Raw genomic sequence first — 20995 nt, 5'->3', positions numbered from 1 at the left:
CCAGCTCGTCGACCGCCGTCAGCCGTCCGTTGTCCGACGTCCGCCGTAGTAGTGCTAAAACCTAAACATTTTGTTAAGGTTTTGAACATTGGCTCTAAAAGCAAAGTGCTTCCAACTACAACTTTGAAACTTCATAAGTACCTTGATGAGTTCTACATGCCACACCAATGTTTTGGTAACTAGGTCCAAGGGTTAAGGTCACTGTTACCTCTAAAAACTTTTTATCACAAGCTTTCATTTATTCAAAACTGCATCCGCAGCCGAGCGTGGTACCCGTTATGCGTTGCTCTTGTTTATTTAACCGATCTGTTATGTTCATATACAATTTTAATTGCAAAAGTATGTGTTCGGCTTTTCCGGGTAAAACAATATATTTATTGCGCGCATTGTGTTTGTCAATTGTTTATATTGGGCTCGTAAATCTGTTATCTTTATAATATGGTTATGTTTAAGCAACGTATTCATATGTTACAATAATGCTGTCCATGTTTGAAATATTATACACATTTGCATTAGTAAACAATATTTGAACGCAAGATCCCCATTTAGTCAGTCAAACACGATGACGACCATATGTTTAACAAATCCAGTACTTCGTCATAGATTTTGATTACCTATTGATATCGTGTATTGTTTCTTCGTTTGCAGAGGCTGAAATAAAAACGGTTACGGAAACAAAAGGTACATAAAGTGATGTTTCTCAAAATCGCTTGCAAGTCTGGTTTTGCAATCATTCATGATACAAATTTTTTAAATAGGTTACCACAAAGGTTATCCATAAAGTGACGGTTTGTCGCGTGTAACACCTTTATCCCTATCACAAATATCAATATGAAATACATAACTTAGAACACTTTTGATTTGCACCTTATTGTTTTTCAGGATAACACCGCATTTCCGACAAATGTCAAATGCCTGAGGTTAAGGTTACACTTAAATGGCAATGTTCACACATGACTATAGAAACTTGTTAAGAGTATTTATATATCATTCACCATTCAGTTAATAAATCAATATTTCCATATGTTTTACATTATGTGATGGAGTGTTGCTTACAAGATCTGTTTCCCGTCTCAATGGTCAACAATGGTCAACAATGTATCTAAACGTTCATGCAATATACGCATGTTACATCGTTTTAAGAACGCTGTTGTGCGAATATTAAGAAATAACAACGTTTCGTCCACAACGTCGATCTAAAATTTAAAGGGTAAACTTTAGTATAGTTTTATAATGTTGTGGTTTCAGTTTATAAATGATATATTGTTTTCCACAGTGTGTTTTTTTAAGTTTAGTGTATTCAATGGCTATAGCATTAATTTATATGTATGTTTGTAGTAACATAATCCGAATATGTTTGCTACAAATAAAATATTTATCATGTATGTGTATAATTTAGAGCATTCGTTGTATGCGTCGATTATTTATTAGCGCATGTTTATTTTCTTTTATTTCAGAATCTAAACGACGGTTTAAACTCCTACGAAAAGTTTTCTTTATGTTTCACAATTGTTATTCACGTACGTATTTTAGACCGCGTTTAGGTGTTTATTGCAGTCAGCTTAAAGCCTAGTTCCATCCTTGAGAAAAACGTTTAACATCTATTGCACTTTAAACAGTCACGTTAAATGTTTTGCGAGATAAGTGTCCTAAGTGATTTATTCTAACTGGACGTACACTTGCGCCTCTGCTCATTATTATTAATCAGTCTTAAATCATAATGCTTCGGAATAGTCTTGATATATCATACACGCTTTTGGGTTTTATATTATTGTCATTCTTGATAGGACACAATGTATCATGATGTTTGTGAGGCTGGATTGAAAGTCCTGCTTTCAGTTTATTAATGATATACTATATTAAGTTATGTAAAATAAGAGTGTTATCATGAGTTTGTTTTATGCAACGGCAGTATTATTGACTCAAATATGAAATTATATAAATGTTATCCAAATATGTTTTTGTTTTGATATGAAACAAATGCGTCACTTAGAACATAACATAAATAAAGTCAATGTCATGGCCTTATATCTCAACTGTTTAATATTGCATTGGTTTTATGCGTGGATTATTTATAAGCGCATGCTTATTCTCTTTTTTTTTTCAGAAAATAAACGAAGGCCAAAACTGCTAGAAGGTTTGTTTATGCTTAGCATTTGTTATTCACGTACGTATTTTGAGACCGCGCATAGAAGTTTATTGCAGTCAGCTTAAAGCCTAGTTCCATCCTAGAAAAACGTTAAACATCTATTTCACTTTAAACCGTCGCATAAAATGTTTTCCAAGATAAGTGACCTAAGTGATTTATTCTTACTGGACGTACACGTGTGGGTGTTGTATTATAGTCATTCTTGATAGTAAACAATGTATCGTGATGTTTTTGAGGCTAGATTTTAAGGCATGCTCTCAGTTTATTAATGATACACTATATTAAATTATGTAAAATAAGAGTGTTGTCATGAGTTTGTTTTTATGCAACGGCAGTATTATTGACTCAAATATGAAATTATTTAAATGTTATCCGAATATACATATTTTTGTTTCGATATAAAACAAATGCGTAATTTAGAACATAACATAAATAAAGTCAATGTCATGGCCTAAAAAATGCGTTTTTTTAAATTATACTCGACCTAATAATGCTAGATATTTTCATTATTAGATAACATAATTATAGTAACATGTTTAATTAAATTCCGTTTGTCATATACACATTGATTTTATGTTACTTGACTGTCACTACGATCATCTGACTATTATAAACACCATGCTTTGTTGCAATGCATTCTAATTCTTTCAATAGCACATGTTTTACACATGATTGTTTAATAATGTTGTGGTTTCAGTTCATAAATGTTATATCGTTTTCAACAGTGTGGTCTTGTAAATTAAGTGTATGCAATGACTGAAGTATTAATGTATCTGCATGTTTTTAGTAGCATAATCCGAATACGTTTGCTACAAATAACGTATTTAACATTTATGTGTATAATTATGACGGAAAATGTGCGTCCTTAAATAATGAGTAAGTTAACAACGAAGCATTTTGACATTACACACACACACATATGCAGTACGGCTTGTATTAGTTGCATACTTTATATCTCAACTGTTTAATATTGCATTAGTTGTATGCGTGGATTATTTATAAGCACATGCTTATTCTCTTATTTCAGAAAATAAACGAATGTTAAAACTACTAAAAGGTTTGTTTATGCTTAGCATTTGTTCTTCACGTACGTATTTTAGACCGCGCATAGGTATTTATTGCAGTAAGCTTAAAACCTAGTTCCATCCTTGAATAACGTTAAACATCTATTTCACTTTAAACCGTCACATAAAATATTTTCCGAGATAAGTGACCTAAGTGATTTATTCTAACTGGACCTACACGAAGGGGTGTTGTATTATAGTCATTCTTCATAGGACACAATTTATCGTGATTTTTTAGAGGCTAGATTTAAAGTCATGATTTTAGTTTATTAATGATACACTAAATTAAATTATGTGAACTAAGTGTGTTGTCATGAGTTTGTTTTATGCAACGGCAGTATTATTGATTCAAATATGTAATTATATAAACGTTATCAGAATATTTTTTTGTTTTGATATGAAACAAATGCGTCACTTAAAACATAACATATATAAAGTAAATGCCATGGCCCAAAAATATGGCGTTATTTATTATACTCGACCTAATGTTTGTAGATCTTTTCAACATAAAATAACATAATAATAGTAACATGTATTTCTTTACTGTTATTATGACCACCTGACTATTAATAAACACAATGTTTTGTTGCAACGTATTCTAATTCTTTCAATAGCACATGCTTTATTTATAATGACGCCGAAATTCATACATTCCAATGCTTTTCAGATATGCATGGTCGAAGAGGAGCTTTACTTAAAGGTGTGTTTGTTTGCTTTTTTATTAAACGTTTTGTTATTTAAAGCAATTTGCTGTGTTCATGTACTATACTAATTGCAATCGTATTTGAACTGCTCATCCCGCGCATAAATACAGTTGCATGTACATGCTTAGTGTTTACCTGTCAATTTGTTATCTTTATTAAAATGATTATGTTAACGCTAACATATTTTCATCCATCAAGCATCCTGGCCATGTTTTAAATGTTCTACAAAAATGCATTTGTAAGCATCATTTGAACGCACGATCCACATTTGTGTCAGTCAAACACTGTCACGATCATATGTTTTCTGGAATTCGAACAGGATAATAGCATTATAATAATATCTATAAGATCTAATCTTTAATAAGACATAGTCATTACATATTGATATACTCATTTGTCCTTTATATTTAGGGGCTGACAAGATAACTGTTACGGAAATAAAAGGTACGTTAACTTATGTTTCTAAAAGACGCGTGCTGCAAGCTGCAATAAGTTGTTAAATGTGTTTGTGTGTTAAATTTTAAGCTAATCTGATTGCTCAGGTGAGCTTTTAGGATCGGTTTTTGTCCGTCGTCCGTCCGTCTGTCCAGATTTGGTTTGTAAACACTGTACCACGTTTCTTGTCCGACCTTCATGAAACTTGGTCAGAAGATTTGTCCCAAATGATACTTGATCGAGTAACAAACTGGGTCATGCTGGGTAAAAAAACAACTAGATCACTAGGTAAAACAAAAACTTGTAAACACAGTAGAAGTCACATTTTATGCCCAATCTTTATATACTATGTGAACTTTTTTGTCTTAATGATATGTTGGTTGAGTTCAAAAGTGGTTCCGATCCGATGAAAAACACGGCCACTAGTGGGGGGGGGGGGCAGTTTTCCTTATTTGGCTATAGAGAAACCTCTTGAACACTCTAGAAGTCAAACATTTTGCCCAATCATCATGAAACTTTGTCGAAACATTGGTTATATTGATATCTCGGACGAGTTCGAAAATGGTCCAGATCGGTGAAAAAACGTGGCCAACAGGGGGCGGGGCAGTTTTCTCTTGATGTATATAGTGAAAACATGTTAACACTCTAGAAGTCACATTTTTGGCTCAGTTTTCATTAAATTTCAAATATGGTTCCGGTCCGTTGAAAAACATGTCTGCCAGGGGGGGTGCATTTTCCTTATATTTATATAGAAGAAAAGCTTGTAATTACTATAGAAGTCACATTTGTTGCCCAATTATCATAAAACTTGGTGAAAACATTGGTTTAATTTTTATCTCAGAAAAGTTCGAAAATGGTCCCGATCGGTCAAAAACCATGGCCGCCAGGGAGGGGGGGGCATTTTTCCTTAAATGACTATAAAGAAACCTTGTGAACACTCTAGAAGTCACATTTTGCCTGATCATAGTGAAACTTAGTCAAGACATTGGGTTTAATGATATCTCGGACACGTTGGAAAATGGCTCAGATCGGTGAAAAAACACACATTTTTTTTAGCTCACCTGATTGCTCAGATGAGGTTTAAGGATCGGTCTTTGTCCGTCTTCCGTCCGTCCATCCACATTTGGTTTGTATACACTCTATCATTCACATTTCTCAAACATTCTTTATCAAAGATGCTGAGAAGCTTTATGTTTAAATGGTCTCAGTCAAGTTTGATAATGAGCAAAATGGCATAATAAATATCAGAATTATTGCCCTTTGATTGTCAAAATGCTCATAATAATATACAAAATCCTTGTAAACACTCTAGAGGTCACACCTTTGTTTTGAATCGTGGTAATAAAATTTATTTTTGTAAGCAAAGTTTGATGTTTGGTCATTAGAGGTCACAATAAAGGTCACCAGGTCGAATCTTACAAAAAGCTCGTCAACACTTCATACGCCAGAGTTTTGGTTCAATAATGATGAATCTTGACCACGATGTTTGTCTGGACACTATCTAGGCCAAGTTTGACCTATGGTAATGTAGGGAATCTAGGTCATGGGGTCAAATGTTACAAAAACCTTGTAAACACACTAGATGCCATGGTTTTGGTCCAATAATGATGATACTTGACCAGGGTGTTTTTCTTGATGATATCAAGGCAAAATTTGACATTGGGTCATGTTAGGTCAAAATCTTTGTCACGAAGTGCAAATCGTACAAAAACCTTGTAAACACATGTATAATTAGCATTACTTGCAAATATTTGCATTGCAAAAAAAACATGCAAATGGACAGTACTCAATCAGAATTAATCATATGCTCACACTGCAAAAGTAAACAGAACATAACCAATCTAACCAATCTAACCAATCTAATATGCTCTGAAGAACTGAATTTTCAACTAAACAATGGGTAAGGCCTTGTTTAAAAAGGTTAGCGAACAAGGGCCATCTTGGCCCTCTTGTTCGTGTGTATGGATGTTCAAGCTTTTTAATTAAAGTATTTTTTCATAACGAAACAATTTGAAAATGTGGTACCACAAAGGATTTACATGTAGTGATTGTGTTTCGCGTGTTCTTGGTCCCAATCAGGTTAACATCGCATAACTTATTTATTACAAATCGGCCATGCCATGGACCAAAGGCACACTAAAATGGCACTTGTCACTACTAAACATCGCAGAGTTTGTCATTCACCATTCAATACCTGAATTAAAAGCATCGATCGCAATGTGTCGTTCATTTTGTTTGATAAATTTAAACGCATAAAGTATATGCACAGACATGCATTTAAACAACGTTGACACATTTAACACAAACACACACACACACTCACACACACACAAACGCACGCACACATGCACACATACTCACACGAACGCACGCACGCACACATTATATTATGGAGTGGAAATTAATAGAATCGTTTATAACATAAACACAATAAGCGACATACATACGAACAAGTGCGATAGAACGATAAATTATAACGAATCAACAACAATGTATATATATATATATATATATGTGTGTGTGTGTGTATAAATACGGTTTCTGGTCAAGCGTGAACTTAGTCATCTAGCACATATCAATATGCGTTTAAAAACAGGAATTTTATTGTATTGACAATCGGACGATACGATAATTTATAAGCATATACCATGCATATAAGACATTATTACAGAAAATATATTTTTGTTTCAAAATACGGTTTAAGTAATAAAGATTGATTTGTGTCATGAATTTCAGAGGTTCACAAGAAAGCTCACATGGATTTTAAAGGTAAATTTACTCTGTTTATCCCCCGCCATAGGCAAAGGGATATTGTTTTGGCGTTGTACGTCCGTCCGTCTTTCCGTCCGTCTTTCCGTCCATCCGGAGCCATATCTTGTAAGTGCTGTGGCGGATTTCATTAAAACTTGGTATGAGTATATATATATATGGATAAGAGGATGATGCACGCTAAATAGCATTGAACACCATCTGTTAATTACGGAGTTATGACCCTTTGCGTCTTGAACAAACGCGTTTAGTGTGTGTCCGGAGCCATATCTCAGAAGTGCTTTGGCGGATTTCATAGAAACTTGGTATGAGTATATATATAGATAAGAGGATAAGGCACGCCAAATGGCCTTGTACACCATCTGCTTATAACGGAGTAATGGCCCTTTGTATCTTGAAAAAAATGCTTTTAAGTGTCAAATATAACATTTTGTGTTCAGAAGCATATTGGCGGGTGATATCAATTCAACGAATTTGCTTGTTTTTAAATCGATCTCGCATTTAGTATGCTCGGTATAAATATCACTTTTAGTGCATTTGGGTGTTTAAGTGCGTCCGTGTAACCGAGCTTGTCCGATATAATACAGCATTGTTAATCATGAACTTTAATTATACATTTCCAAAAATGTTAACTATGAAAAGACGACATTTCACTCGCAAGACCCGTACGTACCCATACAGGTCTCTCCTGAACGTGATACAAGTAATGACATAACAATATTTGCAATTGAAATATGCGATCATAAAAAACGGAGCATGACACAAATTTAATAACTTTGTCATACAATTTGAGTTAAAATATACCCTTCATTATAATTGTTGATTCTATGAATTTAACTTATCGTGTTTAAACACTATTTATTCCGTTCTTTGAAAGTTCATATAAGCGAAACAAGACAAACATACATATTATATTTGAATAATATACTAGGCAGGTAAAAATTGCAGTATTGCTTAGCATAAAGGCAGTAAGATACGATTGGACAGAATTGAGAAGAAAGCTCGAGGCTTATACTGTGTCTCTCTTCTGTCAGTTAGAAGCGCTTCTGTTATGGTGTAAACAACAAAACGTATAACACCTATTTAAAGACATGGCAAAATAACGAACAATATGGTTCAGTGATAAGTAATTGTATACCGTTTAGAAATGGAAAAATAATATTATTTATAATGCAAATAGTATAATAGAGTAGTGTAGATAACATAAAAGCTAATAAGTTGAAAGGAAAGGGAAAGAAGTGAAAGAGTATAGTTTCAGTATATGATAAGTTGCGATGAGAAAAGAAGCAGTTGCGACACGGGGCATCGTTAGCAGAATATAATATGTTCCTGAGATAAAGTAGGGTTAGAATCTATGACTATCTCGGATGAAAGACTGAACATGTTAGAATTTTAATGAATTTACTTCAAATGATCCGTCTTTAAAACCGAAAAGAAGTACAGTCAATCTTGTGCTTGCGACCACTTGAATTAAGCGACTTTTGTCTTATGCGACCACTTAAAATGTCAAAACAGAAAGTATTAACGTTGAATAAGAAAATTCGGGTATTGGAAGTGTCGACGAGTAAAAGTGCACGTAAATTTAATCGCGAATGAGTTTGGAGTCGGAAAAACCCATTCTCCGTGCAAGCCATTTACATTGTATTTAGAATTATAGAGAACAAATACAACTTATTTTAAGTAAAAAGTTGTTTTATTCATTTTATTTATATTTAGATTCATTTGATTACAAAAGCTGAAATCGCTGTGTCAAAAGGGGTAATCCAATATCTGGATTTAAAATCACAGGTCCGCATTCATTCCAAATGGCCTTTTTTTATTTAAAGACCATTTTATTAAGAGACCACTTTTGGTTACTCCCTTTAGTGGTCTCTAAATACAAGATTGACTGTAGTTGTAAAGTTATGGGTTGGAAACTGGACAGATTGTCAAAAAGGATAACTCTAATTTGTCTATAAATGGGGCAAATGAAGAAAAAGATGTATCTTCAATCACACCACATTGACAATATGGAGTTTGTACAATGTGTTTCGCGTACAAAAAATCATTTAAGCTGCTACAATGCATTCGTAAACGCGCATGTAGAACATTAGACGTCCGCTCCTCATCTTTGTAATGCTGGGGAATTATTTGTTTATCATTGTTAAGTTTTGCTTTGAAAGCAGAGAGAGAAGAAACCGTTCTTATCGATTCCGGTAGATTGTTCCATAAGTTTATACTTGATGGTAGGAAAGATCGTTTTAACAGTTGTGATTTGCATTGAATGCTGCGAATATTGTTAAAATTACGAAAAGGATAAGCCGATCTTACTCCCACGCTAGTGGGGATCAGTGTACACAAATACGGGGGTGATTGTGAATTATATTTTTTATAGAAGTGGGTAAGTTAATGTTTTGTTGTCCTATTTTTTAATGGTTCGAGAGCAGTTTCATTATAAAGGTTTTTCAAAGATGCCAAACGTGTTCGACCGCTGAATATCCTTGCTGCGTCCTGTTGAATCTTTTCAAGTTCTATTTTATTTTGTGTATTAATGTTGTCCCAGACTATATCAGCGTATTCAGGAATTGGTCTAATAAATGTTGTGTATGTCGATGGAAAGGACTTGCTATCAAGCGTAAACTTAAACGTTCGCATTATATTAATTCTGTGTCATGCTTTGTTTTTGATTGATTCAATATGGTCATGCCAGGAACATGTATCAGAGAAAGTTAAGTCTAGATGTTTATGAGACGAAAGGAACTGAAGAGAGGAGAGAGAGAGAGAGAGAGAGAGAGAGAGACGAGAGAGAGAGAGAGGAGAGAGAGAGAGAGAGAGAGAGAGAGGAGAGAGAGAGAGAGAGAGAGAGAGAAAGAGAGAGAGAGAGAAAGAGAGAGAGAGAGAGAGAGAGAGAGAGAGGAGAGAGAGAGGAGAGAGAGAGAGAGAGAGAGAGAGAGAGAGAGAGAGAGAGAGAGAGGGGGGGGGAATGGGTCCTAATATAGACCCTTGAGAAACACCAGCACTTATGGGTAATGGGTCAGCCGGAGATAACAACACACTGGCTCCTCTAATGTAGGTAGTCTTTTAACGAAACTAGAAGATTGCCCGAGATACCACTTAGTCGGAACTTGTAAATAAGTCCTTCATGCCATACTCTATCAAAGGCCTTAGAAATGTCGCATGTCGAATGAAACCTGATTGAAATGGGGTTATAAAGTCAGTAGCTGTTAAATGGTTAAAAATAAATTAATGGAGAATTCTGTCGAGACATTTATTTAAACCACTTAAAAGGGAGATCGGTCTATAATTACCAACACCCTTAGGGTCAGACTTTTTGTGCACAAACAATTGCTTCTTTCCAACTTCGTGGGACCCTACCATTTCTGATGGAAAAAATGAAAAGCTTTTATAGTGGACCTGCAATCTCAGATGTAATTTGTTTTTAGACTTGACTATTTATTTGGTCTCGACCTTATGCCTTTTTCATAACTATTATGGAATCTAAGACATCATGACGGTAAATAATGAGATCTTCAAAGACGGGGCAATCTGGCTCTTGGGAATGTAGGCTGTGTATGTGCGAACTGGGTGTAGTTAAAGTAGATTGAGATTGGAAATATGAATTTAGAATATTCGCTTTATCAAGGGGAGACTCATATATGGTACCATTATGAATTAAGGGATGCAAATCGTTATGTGAGGTGATTTTATTTGTGATTTTTTAAATTATTTTCCAGCAGGTCGGATGAAGCGTGTTGATTTTCACGTAACAGTTTAGCGAGATTATCAAAGTGAACCTTTTTTGCCGATTTGACAAGAGTATTGACAATGTAACGTTGCTGGCGATAGATGTGCCAGTGTTGGTCTAAATTGGTAGCCTTGGCTTTGTGTATGCTTGTTTTCGGCGTCGGATTATATTGCGAATATTTATTATGTAGCCATGGAGGATCAGCTGTTCCCCAACGCCACTTTGTTGCACTGTCAATGAAGATGTTGTCATAAAAAGGTTAAGAATGGAATTCGAGGTTTCAGTAAAATTAGTAGGGTCTTTAATGATCTGTGTGAGATTATACTGTAAAAGAAGGGAGTCCATTTTGATCCTACACTGTGGTTTATTCTTTTCGTGCGAGATTAAATTCACCAGTGATAACAATGTTCGCCATGCCGGTGTCAACGGCTAGTAAGATCGAATCGTTTATGCATTCTAATAGATACTGACAAGAGTTTGGTGGTCTGTAGAAAGAGCGAGATAAAAGACACCTTCCCTTGATACGTAGTTCAACCCATAGACATTAAATTTGTATTTAATATAATCCAATTAATTTGCTATTACAATATATATTGTTTTAGTATTTATGGTTCATTTGTTGTATTTATTTCAAGTACTTCTAAAGATAAATATTGTTAAAAGCATTGTTTATATTATATTGTAGGGTTATTAACGGACGCCGAAGACGATTTTGCAATCGAAGGTATGCCTTGACCATTAGCTTATTAGTCTCCTATAGAGTATAGAATATCCTTCGTTTATCATGTCTCTCCGTAAGTTTGTCTGTCCGTCCATCATTAATTGTGTAAATTATTTTATTATTAAAACTTCGTTCAAATGGATCCTTCATAATCATTGTGTTAATTATTAAATGCAATTTTGTGTGTGAATTTTGTATTGTAAATTTAAACACAATATATATGCTAACACAATCTAATATTTCAAATCTGATTGTTTTGTTGTTTGGTGTAAGAACTTCTTAGATATAAACATTCTTAAAAGCATGTATTCATTTTGAATTGTACAGTTGTTAATCGACGCCGAGGACGATATTGCTAAGGAAGGCATGCATTGGCAATTAAAATATATAAACTTATAGCTTTTTGGTCCCTTGACAAATCACATAGATTCGACAAAACTTCGAAAGCCTTCTTATTTTGCATTTGTATTATTTAAACTGAAATAAAATAGAGTTTATAAATGTTTTATAAATCTTCCAGCTTTGCGCAAACCGGTTGAAAATGTCATCATGAGTAAGTGACTTTTGAATTAACTTATTTCTTTCAATAACCCTGCGATAACCATGCACTGCAAGTCATTATGGGATAACAAACAAATTTTTTTTAAAGTAATATTTATCAATCTTAAATGAAACGGGGTTATTCAAATGAACATAAAGGACAGTAAAATAACGTCAAAAAAATGTTCGCATTCGCGGAAACTTTAATACCGCAAAAATGACCTTATTTCTCGTCCTCATCAAACACATTTCACCATTTCGTTTCCTGTCAATAACGTTATGCTGTCAATAACTGTTTTCATGTACTGATTTGAATAAAACTTTGAATGTTACGAGCTTGCATGTAATACATTTAGTGCATTGGTTGTATGCGTCGATTATTTATTAGCGCATGTTTATTCTCTCTTTTTTTCAGAATATAAACGACGTTTAAAACTGCTAGAAGGTTTGTTTATGCTTAGCATTTGTTCTTCACGTACGTATTTTGAGACTGCGCATAGGTGTTTATTGCAGTAAGCTTTAAACTTAGTTCCATCCTTGAAAAACGTTAAACATCTATTTCACTTTAAACAGTAACATTTAATGTTTTCCGAGATAAGCGACCTAAGTGATTTATTCTAACTGGACGTACACTTGCGCCTCTGCTCATTATTTTCAATCCCGGGATATCATACGAACTGTTGGTTGTTGTCTTGTAGTCATTCTTGATATGACACACAGTATCGTGATCTTATTGGGGCTAGATTTAAAGTCATGTTTTCAGTTTATAAATGATAGATTTATTAAATTATGTAAAGCAAGTGTGTTGTAACAAGTTTGTTATATGCAACGGCAGTATTATTGACTCAAAAATATAATTATATAAACGTTATCCGAATCTATTTATGTTTCGACATAAAAGAATAGCGTCACTTAGAATATAACATAAATAAAGCCAATGTGATGGTCTTAAAATATGGCGTTTTTGAATTATACAAGACCTAATGTTGGTAGATCTTTTCAACATGAGATTACATAACTATTGTAACCTTTTTAATTAAATACCGTCAGTCATATAAAAATCGATTTTATGTTACTTGACTGTTACTATGACCACCTGACTATTGTAAACAACATGCTTTGTTGCAACGCAATCTAATTCTTTTATGGCACATGTTTTGTTTATAATGAATCTGAAATACATAAAATCAAATTCTTTTCAGCAAAGTATGATCGAAGAGGAGTTTTACTTAAAGGTGTGTATGCTGGCTTTTTGTATTAAACATTTTGTTATTTAAAGCAATGTGCTGTGTTCATGCACCTTGCAAATTGCCAAGGTATTTGCACTGCTTATCCTGCGCATCAATACAGTTGCATGATCATGCTTAATTTATATGTGTCAATATGTTATCTTAATTAAAATGATTATGTTCACGCTAACATATACGCATCTACCAAGCATCCTGGCCATGTTTTGAATCTTATACATTTTGTAAACATCATTTGAACGCACGATCCACATTTATGTCAGTAAAACAATGTCAATATCATATGTGTTCTGGAAATCGAACGGCGATAATAAAATTAAATAATTATGAAATAATTTTTCATAATACGCTTTTTATATATTTAATATATCTTTAAGATCTAATATTTAATTGGACATTGTCATTATTTATTGATATCTTCAATTTTCCTGTATGTTTAGGGGCTGACAAGAAAACTGTAACGGAAATAAAAGGTACGTTAACTTATGTTGCTCAAAGCCGCGTGCTGCAACCTCGGTTTCGTTGTCAAATTTGTTTACGTGTTAACTTAATCGTGCTTTTTAATGCATGTATTTTTACATAAGAAAACAATTGAAAATAGGTTACCACAAAGGATACACATTTAGTGATTGTGTGTTGCGTGTTAATTATTCTAATCACACAATTCAATGTTAAATGCATAACTTATAAAACTTATAATTTACAACTAAATTTTTGTGTTATAATGTTATCAATGCATGACTTATTACTTTAAAATGAAGTATGCCATTGGCCAAACTTACACTTAAATAGCAATTCTCAAAAAATCATCATCGCAAGGTCTGTCATTCACCATTCAATACATGAATCAAAAGCATCGATCAAAATGTGTCGTGCATTTTATTTGACAATTTTAAATGTATAAATAATATTCACAGGCCTGCATTTAAACAACGCTGACACAGTCAACACCCAAACGAACGCACACTCATACACGCACACGAGCATGCACGCACACTCAAGCGAACGCACACACACACACAATACGATGGAGTGGATATTAACGGAACCGTTTATCACGACGTCTTAACACCGTCTTAACACCGTTATCGTTCATAGACTTGTGATGTTCAAGCTAATCTCGATTAAAACGTTAAGATCATAATATGTTCTTTAAGTATAAACTACAAACAGTAAGGACGTATTTGCATGTTCAACAACAACACAGTTTTACACAATGCTATATGCGTTATTCCTGAGCGTATCACAATTAAATATGTCAATTTTTACAATGAACACCATAAGCGACATACAAACGAAAAAGTGCGATTTAACGATAAATTATTACGAATCAAAAACAATGTATATATACGTATAAATACGGTTTATGGTCAAGCGTGAACTTATTCATCCAACACATATCAATATTCGTTTCAAAACAGGAATTTACAAGAAAGCCTGCATTGAATTGACAGGTCAATTAAATTATTGTTTTAGTCGATGTCTCTTGTTGTAAGCTCTGTATAAATAACACTTTTAGTGCATTTACATGTTTGGGTGCGTCCGTGTACCCGTGCCTGTCCGGAATGTTACACCATGAAATTTAAATATACATTACCACAAGTCTTGACGATGTAGAGACGTCATTTTGCTTGCAAGACCAGTACGTTAACAAAAGTGTCTCTCCTAAACGTGAAAACAGTAATGACGTCAAAATATTTTTAATGGAAAGAAGGGTCAATGTTACTATTACTAAATTAAAAAGCATTTTCCGCTAAATATTTTTGTTTGCATGGATATATTGAATTTAATTATGTGAGTATATATCTTCAAGGTCACTGTTGCTATAAATAAAAGAGTAAATAGATGTGTGCCATATAAACTTGCGTTTGCTTTCAATTGATGAAACTTATGTAATAAGAAGCATTCACGGAGATCCATCATGCGATTGCATTCGGGCCTTGTTGGTTCTAGCGGAAGGTCACTGTTTTCTAAAACGAGAAAACATTTTCAACTTAATAAATTGAGTTTTGATTGCGACGATGCCTTGGCATTGTTTGTGTACGTAGCTTACTTAAAGACCTAGCTTAGGGTTGTATTTGGATATCACGATCACTGATTTTTAAATACATAAACCGCTTCCTCGATAGCTTTATTTTTAATGTAGGCAGTTTTTTGAAATTATGTATGTTGTTAGCTTACATGCAGACCTAGCTAGATATTCTGTTTTTGCCATTGCGGTTAAGACCACTATAACTAAATTTAAAAACTAATAACAGCTCAAATACGTACGTTTGTATACTCTTAAAGTTCGTGTGTAGCTTAGGTAGCTCGTGCAGAACTATTTTGAGCAGAATTACTGAGACTAATAATATTAATACAATCTTCAACGTTGAAAACCTTGCTGCCTGAAATCGTCATTTTTTGTAATATACTATGTCAGGCAAAACACAAATGTAAATATAAGATATACAATTGTATTTACATAATGTTATCGTTACCATGTCATACAATTTGTATCTGTCATCACATTATGTATTTCGACATTGCGGTCTGCCTCTTTAATGGTATTATTGGTATTACTGATATTTACGAGATAATTAGCATGCACAATACATTGATTGCGGAATGAAAATCAGATCGCGTATCGATTTAGTATTATGTAATAAAAAATGCAGCGTTATTTGAACATGCTAAAAGCGTGCTTCGCTCATGTATTTTAGTTAAGTAAAATGGAGTCTTGGTAGAGTAATATAAAAAAATAAAACACGCTCAAATAGTGTTGAATATATTGCTAACTTTACTGTCGTAATGGTAGTTCCATTTTGTTTGTATTACTCTGTGGCGTTATTGTATGATCTTAAAACTGGTGAAGAGCAAAGAGAACATGCATACTGTACTAAAGACTGTTAAATACACACGTAATACTCAAGGAAAGGTTATTATTGTACTATATTTTTTATAGAACATGCAACAAATTAGTATATATATATATATATATATATATATATATATATATATATATATATATATATATATATATATATATATATATAATAAATATATATATCAGCACGCTTAAAATATTTTAATTCGATGCATATGATCTTGAACAAATTGTTTACAGAACAAAAGTGCAAGTAGCTGTTTTAATGTGAATTGAATGTAAACAATACGCGTTTTCAGGGACGATGCAATATTATCATCGCATAGAATCTCGTGAATACACTGGTAAGTGAAGGGCAGTAATACGTTTGCTTATACAGTATAATACAATTAAAAAATCCATAACAACTCAACTTTTTATAAATATGAATAGCGGTTAATCTTCGAGTGGTCGGCCGTTGAGGTTCGAATATATTTAAACTCGGTGTTAAAGAGACATTCCATCGTGTTTTTGCATATAAATCGTAAAGCGAGAAATACGCTTTATATAAATTCAATGAAATATATTTTTTATCGAGATTGACTTCGAAAACCTGGTCAAAATCGGTTTTTACTCGATACAATAATATATAAATGATCACAAATACATGCAATAGGCGAAAATAATTGCAGCGTCGTGAGTTATGCAAATTATATCTGTATTAAGCTTTCGCATATGGAAGATAAATATATAGATTTAGGTAAAACGTAGCGTTGTAACTCAGTTTCTGTCTGTAACAGATGTGTTTGCAATGGTTCTTACCTTCTCTTCGCTAAATTCGCCCCTTTCCCCAATTTTGTCTAAGTTATCATACCATTAAAAAAATCTTCACAATGGCGACCTATCTTAAAGACCGATCCAGTCCGATTGGGTAGGCTAAATTTTCTCAATCGGCATACCTCTCTGATTATCATTGATAAATGTAAAGGCAGCTTGGTTCCCGTCCTCTTAAAATTTATCGAGAGGTTCGGGACAGGAACCAGACACGAAACTTCCAGGTGGCACTTTAAACGCGGTTACGCTGGGAAACGAGAGCGCCGATGGCGTTAAAAGCATAGGTGTAAGATACAGGGAAGAATGGCGTCACGTGGTATAATGTAGTTCGATATCGCCATCCGCGAATTTCTCAAATCAATAATTTCAAACAATTACCGACTATTTAAATAGATAATCTTTCCATTTACATCAGTGTTTGAAACGCTTATGAAAAATAAGTACCCAAGCCTTTCAAAATTTAAGCACGGACAGATCTGTATCTTTTCACAAATGAAAATAGACGCTACCCTATTCGTCTGCGTCAAGAATTTGTCGTAAAACTTGTGGTAAGCGTTAGATGCAGACGTGCACAACAGATTGAGTTCTGAATTCAGATTTCTGAATGCAGATTTTTATAGAAACTCCTCAAAGCAGTTACTTCCCTTGCTTCGCCCGGTCAGTAACTTCTAGTATAAGGGAGGCCACTGCGTAGGAGATTGAGATTTATAGTGCAGATAGAATTGTTTTACGAACGAAATTTGTTTTAGGTTATAAGAAGATTTTTTGACATAAAACGGTCTTAGAAAAATTCACTAAAAACGGTGTCAGCAATATTCTTGGAAGAAAACGTTAGAAAAAACGTTTCCAAATTTTTTTTGTAAGAATGACCATATACTAAATTTAATAGATATTTCGTCTGATTTTTGATCAGGTAAGGCTTCATAATGGGTAACCGAACGATGTGGATTCATAACGTCAATAAATATTAAATGAAATTTAATTTGGGTTTAAATACATGTTTAAAATGTTGTTCTTTTGCTAACCTAGCTGTGATTTATGTATAAGTATGCAATGGATGCAAACAATATTATATAGGCCAAACTGGCGATAAACTTAGGCGATCTGTCCATGAACAACGAATGCGAGACACCTCAACAAGACAGATGCCTTTAAGTAAATATTTAGATGAATGTTCATATAATGAACCAAAATTTAAAATATTTCCATTTTATAAGCTATTTTCGAACAATATTTCAGCTAGGTTAGCAAAAGAACAACATTTTATACATGTATTTAAACCCAAATTAAATTTCATTTAATATTTATTGACGTTATGACGTCATAATTGATATGACGTTATCTCCATGACATTTTAACGTTGTAATATATTGTATTATGCCCTGATGAGCTATGCGAAACGCGTTGGCTAAATCAATATATATTTAAAATCCCAGACACGTGTTTTTACTTTTATTATTCTATATATATATATATAGCTATGAACGGGGACTTTAAACTTGAATACGAGTATATATATCATGCACACATAACAATTATTACAATTACACGCTCATGATTGCACACGGCGTAGCTTTCTATTTCTCAATTTGCATATGTTCCTTACAGCTGAAGAATTTTGTAATCGATGATTGATGATGCCTAGAGTAAACAACTTTATATGTATACACTATTATAAACTGTATTTGTATAATTTCAGAAACAACAACGAACGATAAGGAATGTAGAACACAGTTGAACGCTTACGTAAAAATCACACTCGAAATGCTCAATATTGCATTAGAAATTGTGAGTTCAAAGTTGATTTTGCACAGAAATATTTTTCCTGAAGTAATACGAATGTTCCTACACTTTCCAACGATGGAGGAGGATGACTCTAAAGAACAAAAGCTCCAGTAGAAGAAACAAACTGTTGTAAAGACGTTTGAATATTAATTGTATGCAGTGCAATTAGGCAAGCTGTATTAAGACAACTAACAGCGTTATGGAACATTGATATTAACGTCCTGGTATTGACGTCATAGTTTTTACATGAGCGATTGAGTTTTTATATGTGTATGTGAATGTGTAATATGCACAACGATCTTTTTGCTGAATTGTGATTTTAGACACTGGTATTCACACTAAGTGTTGTGTCTAGTACATTATAGAACTTATTATTAAAAAAACACGAAACTTAAACCCTACGTAATATTTTATAATATCTGTCATTTTGATTATGTTTATCATTGAAACAGAAGTATTGTTTGAAGTACATACACGTTTTGCCCGATAGTGTGTTATTGTGTGCTTAACTCCTCGATCCTAACATAGACTGCCATACACTACCACTCACCGCGACACATGGTATTGACAGACGACGAAAATAAAGTGTTTGGAGCACATATTGTGTGTCACTGCAGATTGCAGTATGTTGCTTTCAATTCTATGCGTTGCTTTTATTGATATAATCTGCTTTAAAGATTAACATAAAATTATGACAATTCCACGATATTTCCTCGGTATATAGTCTCGCGTCATGGTAAGTTACGGTGAATATGCTGAATCGTCCGTTTGTGTACAAATAATAATCAATGACACTCGACAACAAACAACTTGATCAATTGTAACTGAAACCGTTTGTCAATTGGCAGTTCCGTGTCCTTACCTTGACGACGATCAGTAAAAAAGGAAAGTAAATAAGTCTTCATCAATAGGACGGCTATTTAAAGGAGGAGAAACCTTTAATGAAACATGGCATATCTCATAAATGGTCCAGATTGATTTTGCATTACTTTGAGCGAAACTTGTATTTTGACAGCGTTTCGGGTAACATACTTGTTCGGATTGCAAGGAAATGCTCGAACAAAAGACTCGCCCTGTAAATAAACTCAGCGACACATCAATCTTTAATTTAGCGAATTGCTGCGCTGCAGATAAATGTTTTACTGAAGGTTCATTAAGTCGCCTTAAAAACACACGTCTTATCAAACATCTATACAATTTGCTAATTTGGATTTCCGCAGGTTTAAACAGTATTTCAATCGTGTCACAACGGTCAGTTTAGATTGTCACGCTTTTCCTAGATACGAATGTTAGTAAAAGACAATCAGAGATTGTAGAAGAATGGATAAGAAACAGTCAATCATCAATCTCGTTATGCGGTCGAGTCGGGAACGACCCCGCGATTGGATTTGTTGTCAAACATTTTACTTAATTAATTAGCAAATATCACCAAGAAAGCAAACATCACCCAGAAATAAACAATTTTGCATTTTAAAAAAGAACTTATGTAATTTATGTGGTTGTTGTTCTGGGCCAGCACACTGCTATATTGTTCCCAACAATGTTGTCTCTTATTGTTTCGAGGAAAGTAGAATTATTCGCCAATAGTCGGAACTCATTCATTCTTAAACATTATATGCGAACACTGGGAAGTTCATGCAGCGAAATGAACATGTTTAAAATGAGTTTGTACTATTTTATAAGGTCAGGACAAGTTTAACGTTAAGGAAATGAATACAATTTCGAAATGTTTCCAAATAGCACTGTTTTTAAGTATATTCTATGTACAAGTATATTTTTTTAACTTTGTAAAACGCATAGAGAGGAATAAAATGCGTTCTTGTTATGTTACAATCATGCGAGATCTATCGGGGTTTGTTGTATCGTTTTTAACAATGTTATTTTGTTATATATATCTCGGTTGTATTCGCATTGTTCGAGCCATTTAAAGGTAAGTCCAAGAGGTTATTCAATATTCCACTACCAGTAAACAAATTAATAATTTAGTGTAATTGAACATAGATCGGACATACCATCAAACGCTACCATCAATTTATTTAATATCATTTTTAATAATTTAAGTACGAAGCACTATACATACATAAAATTAAATGTACGTTTCAAACACTTTTTCATTTTGTTTTCTTAAAAAAAATCAATAAAACTCTACAAATATAAAGATTTTTAGAGTGGCCGGAA

At 33.5% G+C, this 20995-nt stretch overlaps 1 protein-coding gene across 7 annotated transcripts in view; it reads left to right on the top strand.

Annotated features, from left to right (window-relative positions):
• LOC127852360 (uncharacterized) overlaps window positions 1–19304 on the top strand; it is a gene marked incomplete at its 5' end in the record, with an annotated part of 39907 nt that extends 20603 nt beyond the window's left edge. For 4 of the 7 annotated variants that reach the window (XM_052386318.1, XM_052386314.1, XM_052386317.1 and 1 more), the window contains 14 exon segments: window positions 649–681; window positions 1458–1520; window positions 2108–2167; window positions 3177–3206; window positions 3881–3913; window positions 4329–4361; window positions 7089–7121; window positions 11531–11569; window positions 12087–12119; window positions 12522–12551; window positions 13309–13341; window positions 13794–13826; window positions 16519–16563; window positions 18732–19304. In XM_052386318.1, the coding sequence (XP_052242278.1) occupies window positions 649–681; window positions 1458–1520; window positions 2108–2167; window positions 3177–3206; window positions 3881–3913; window positions 4329–4361; window positions 7089–7121; window positions 11531–11569; window positions 12087–12119; window positions 12522–12551; window positions 13309–13341; window positions 13794–13826; window positions 16519–16563; window positions 18732–18931 (698 nt within the window). 7 annotated transcript variants of the gene reach the window in all.
• Between the last annotated feature and the right edge of the window lie 1691 nt (window positions 19305–20995).

Source organism: Dreissena polymorpha, chromosome 12 (genome assembly GCF_020536995.1).
Source record: "Dreissena polymorpha isolate Duluth1 chromosome 12, UMN_Dpol_1.0, whole genome shotgun sequence".
Classification (NCBI taxonomy): Eukaryota; Metazoa; Mollusca; class Bivalvia; order Myida; family Dreissenidae; genus Dreissena; species Dreissena polymorpha.
The sequence above is the reverse complement of the archived record's forward strand: the minus strand, read 5'-3'. Positions and strand labels throughout refer to the sequence as shown.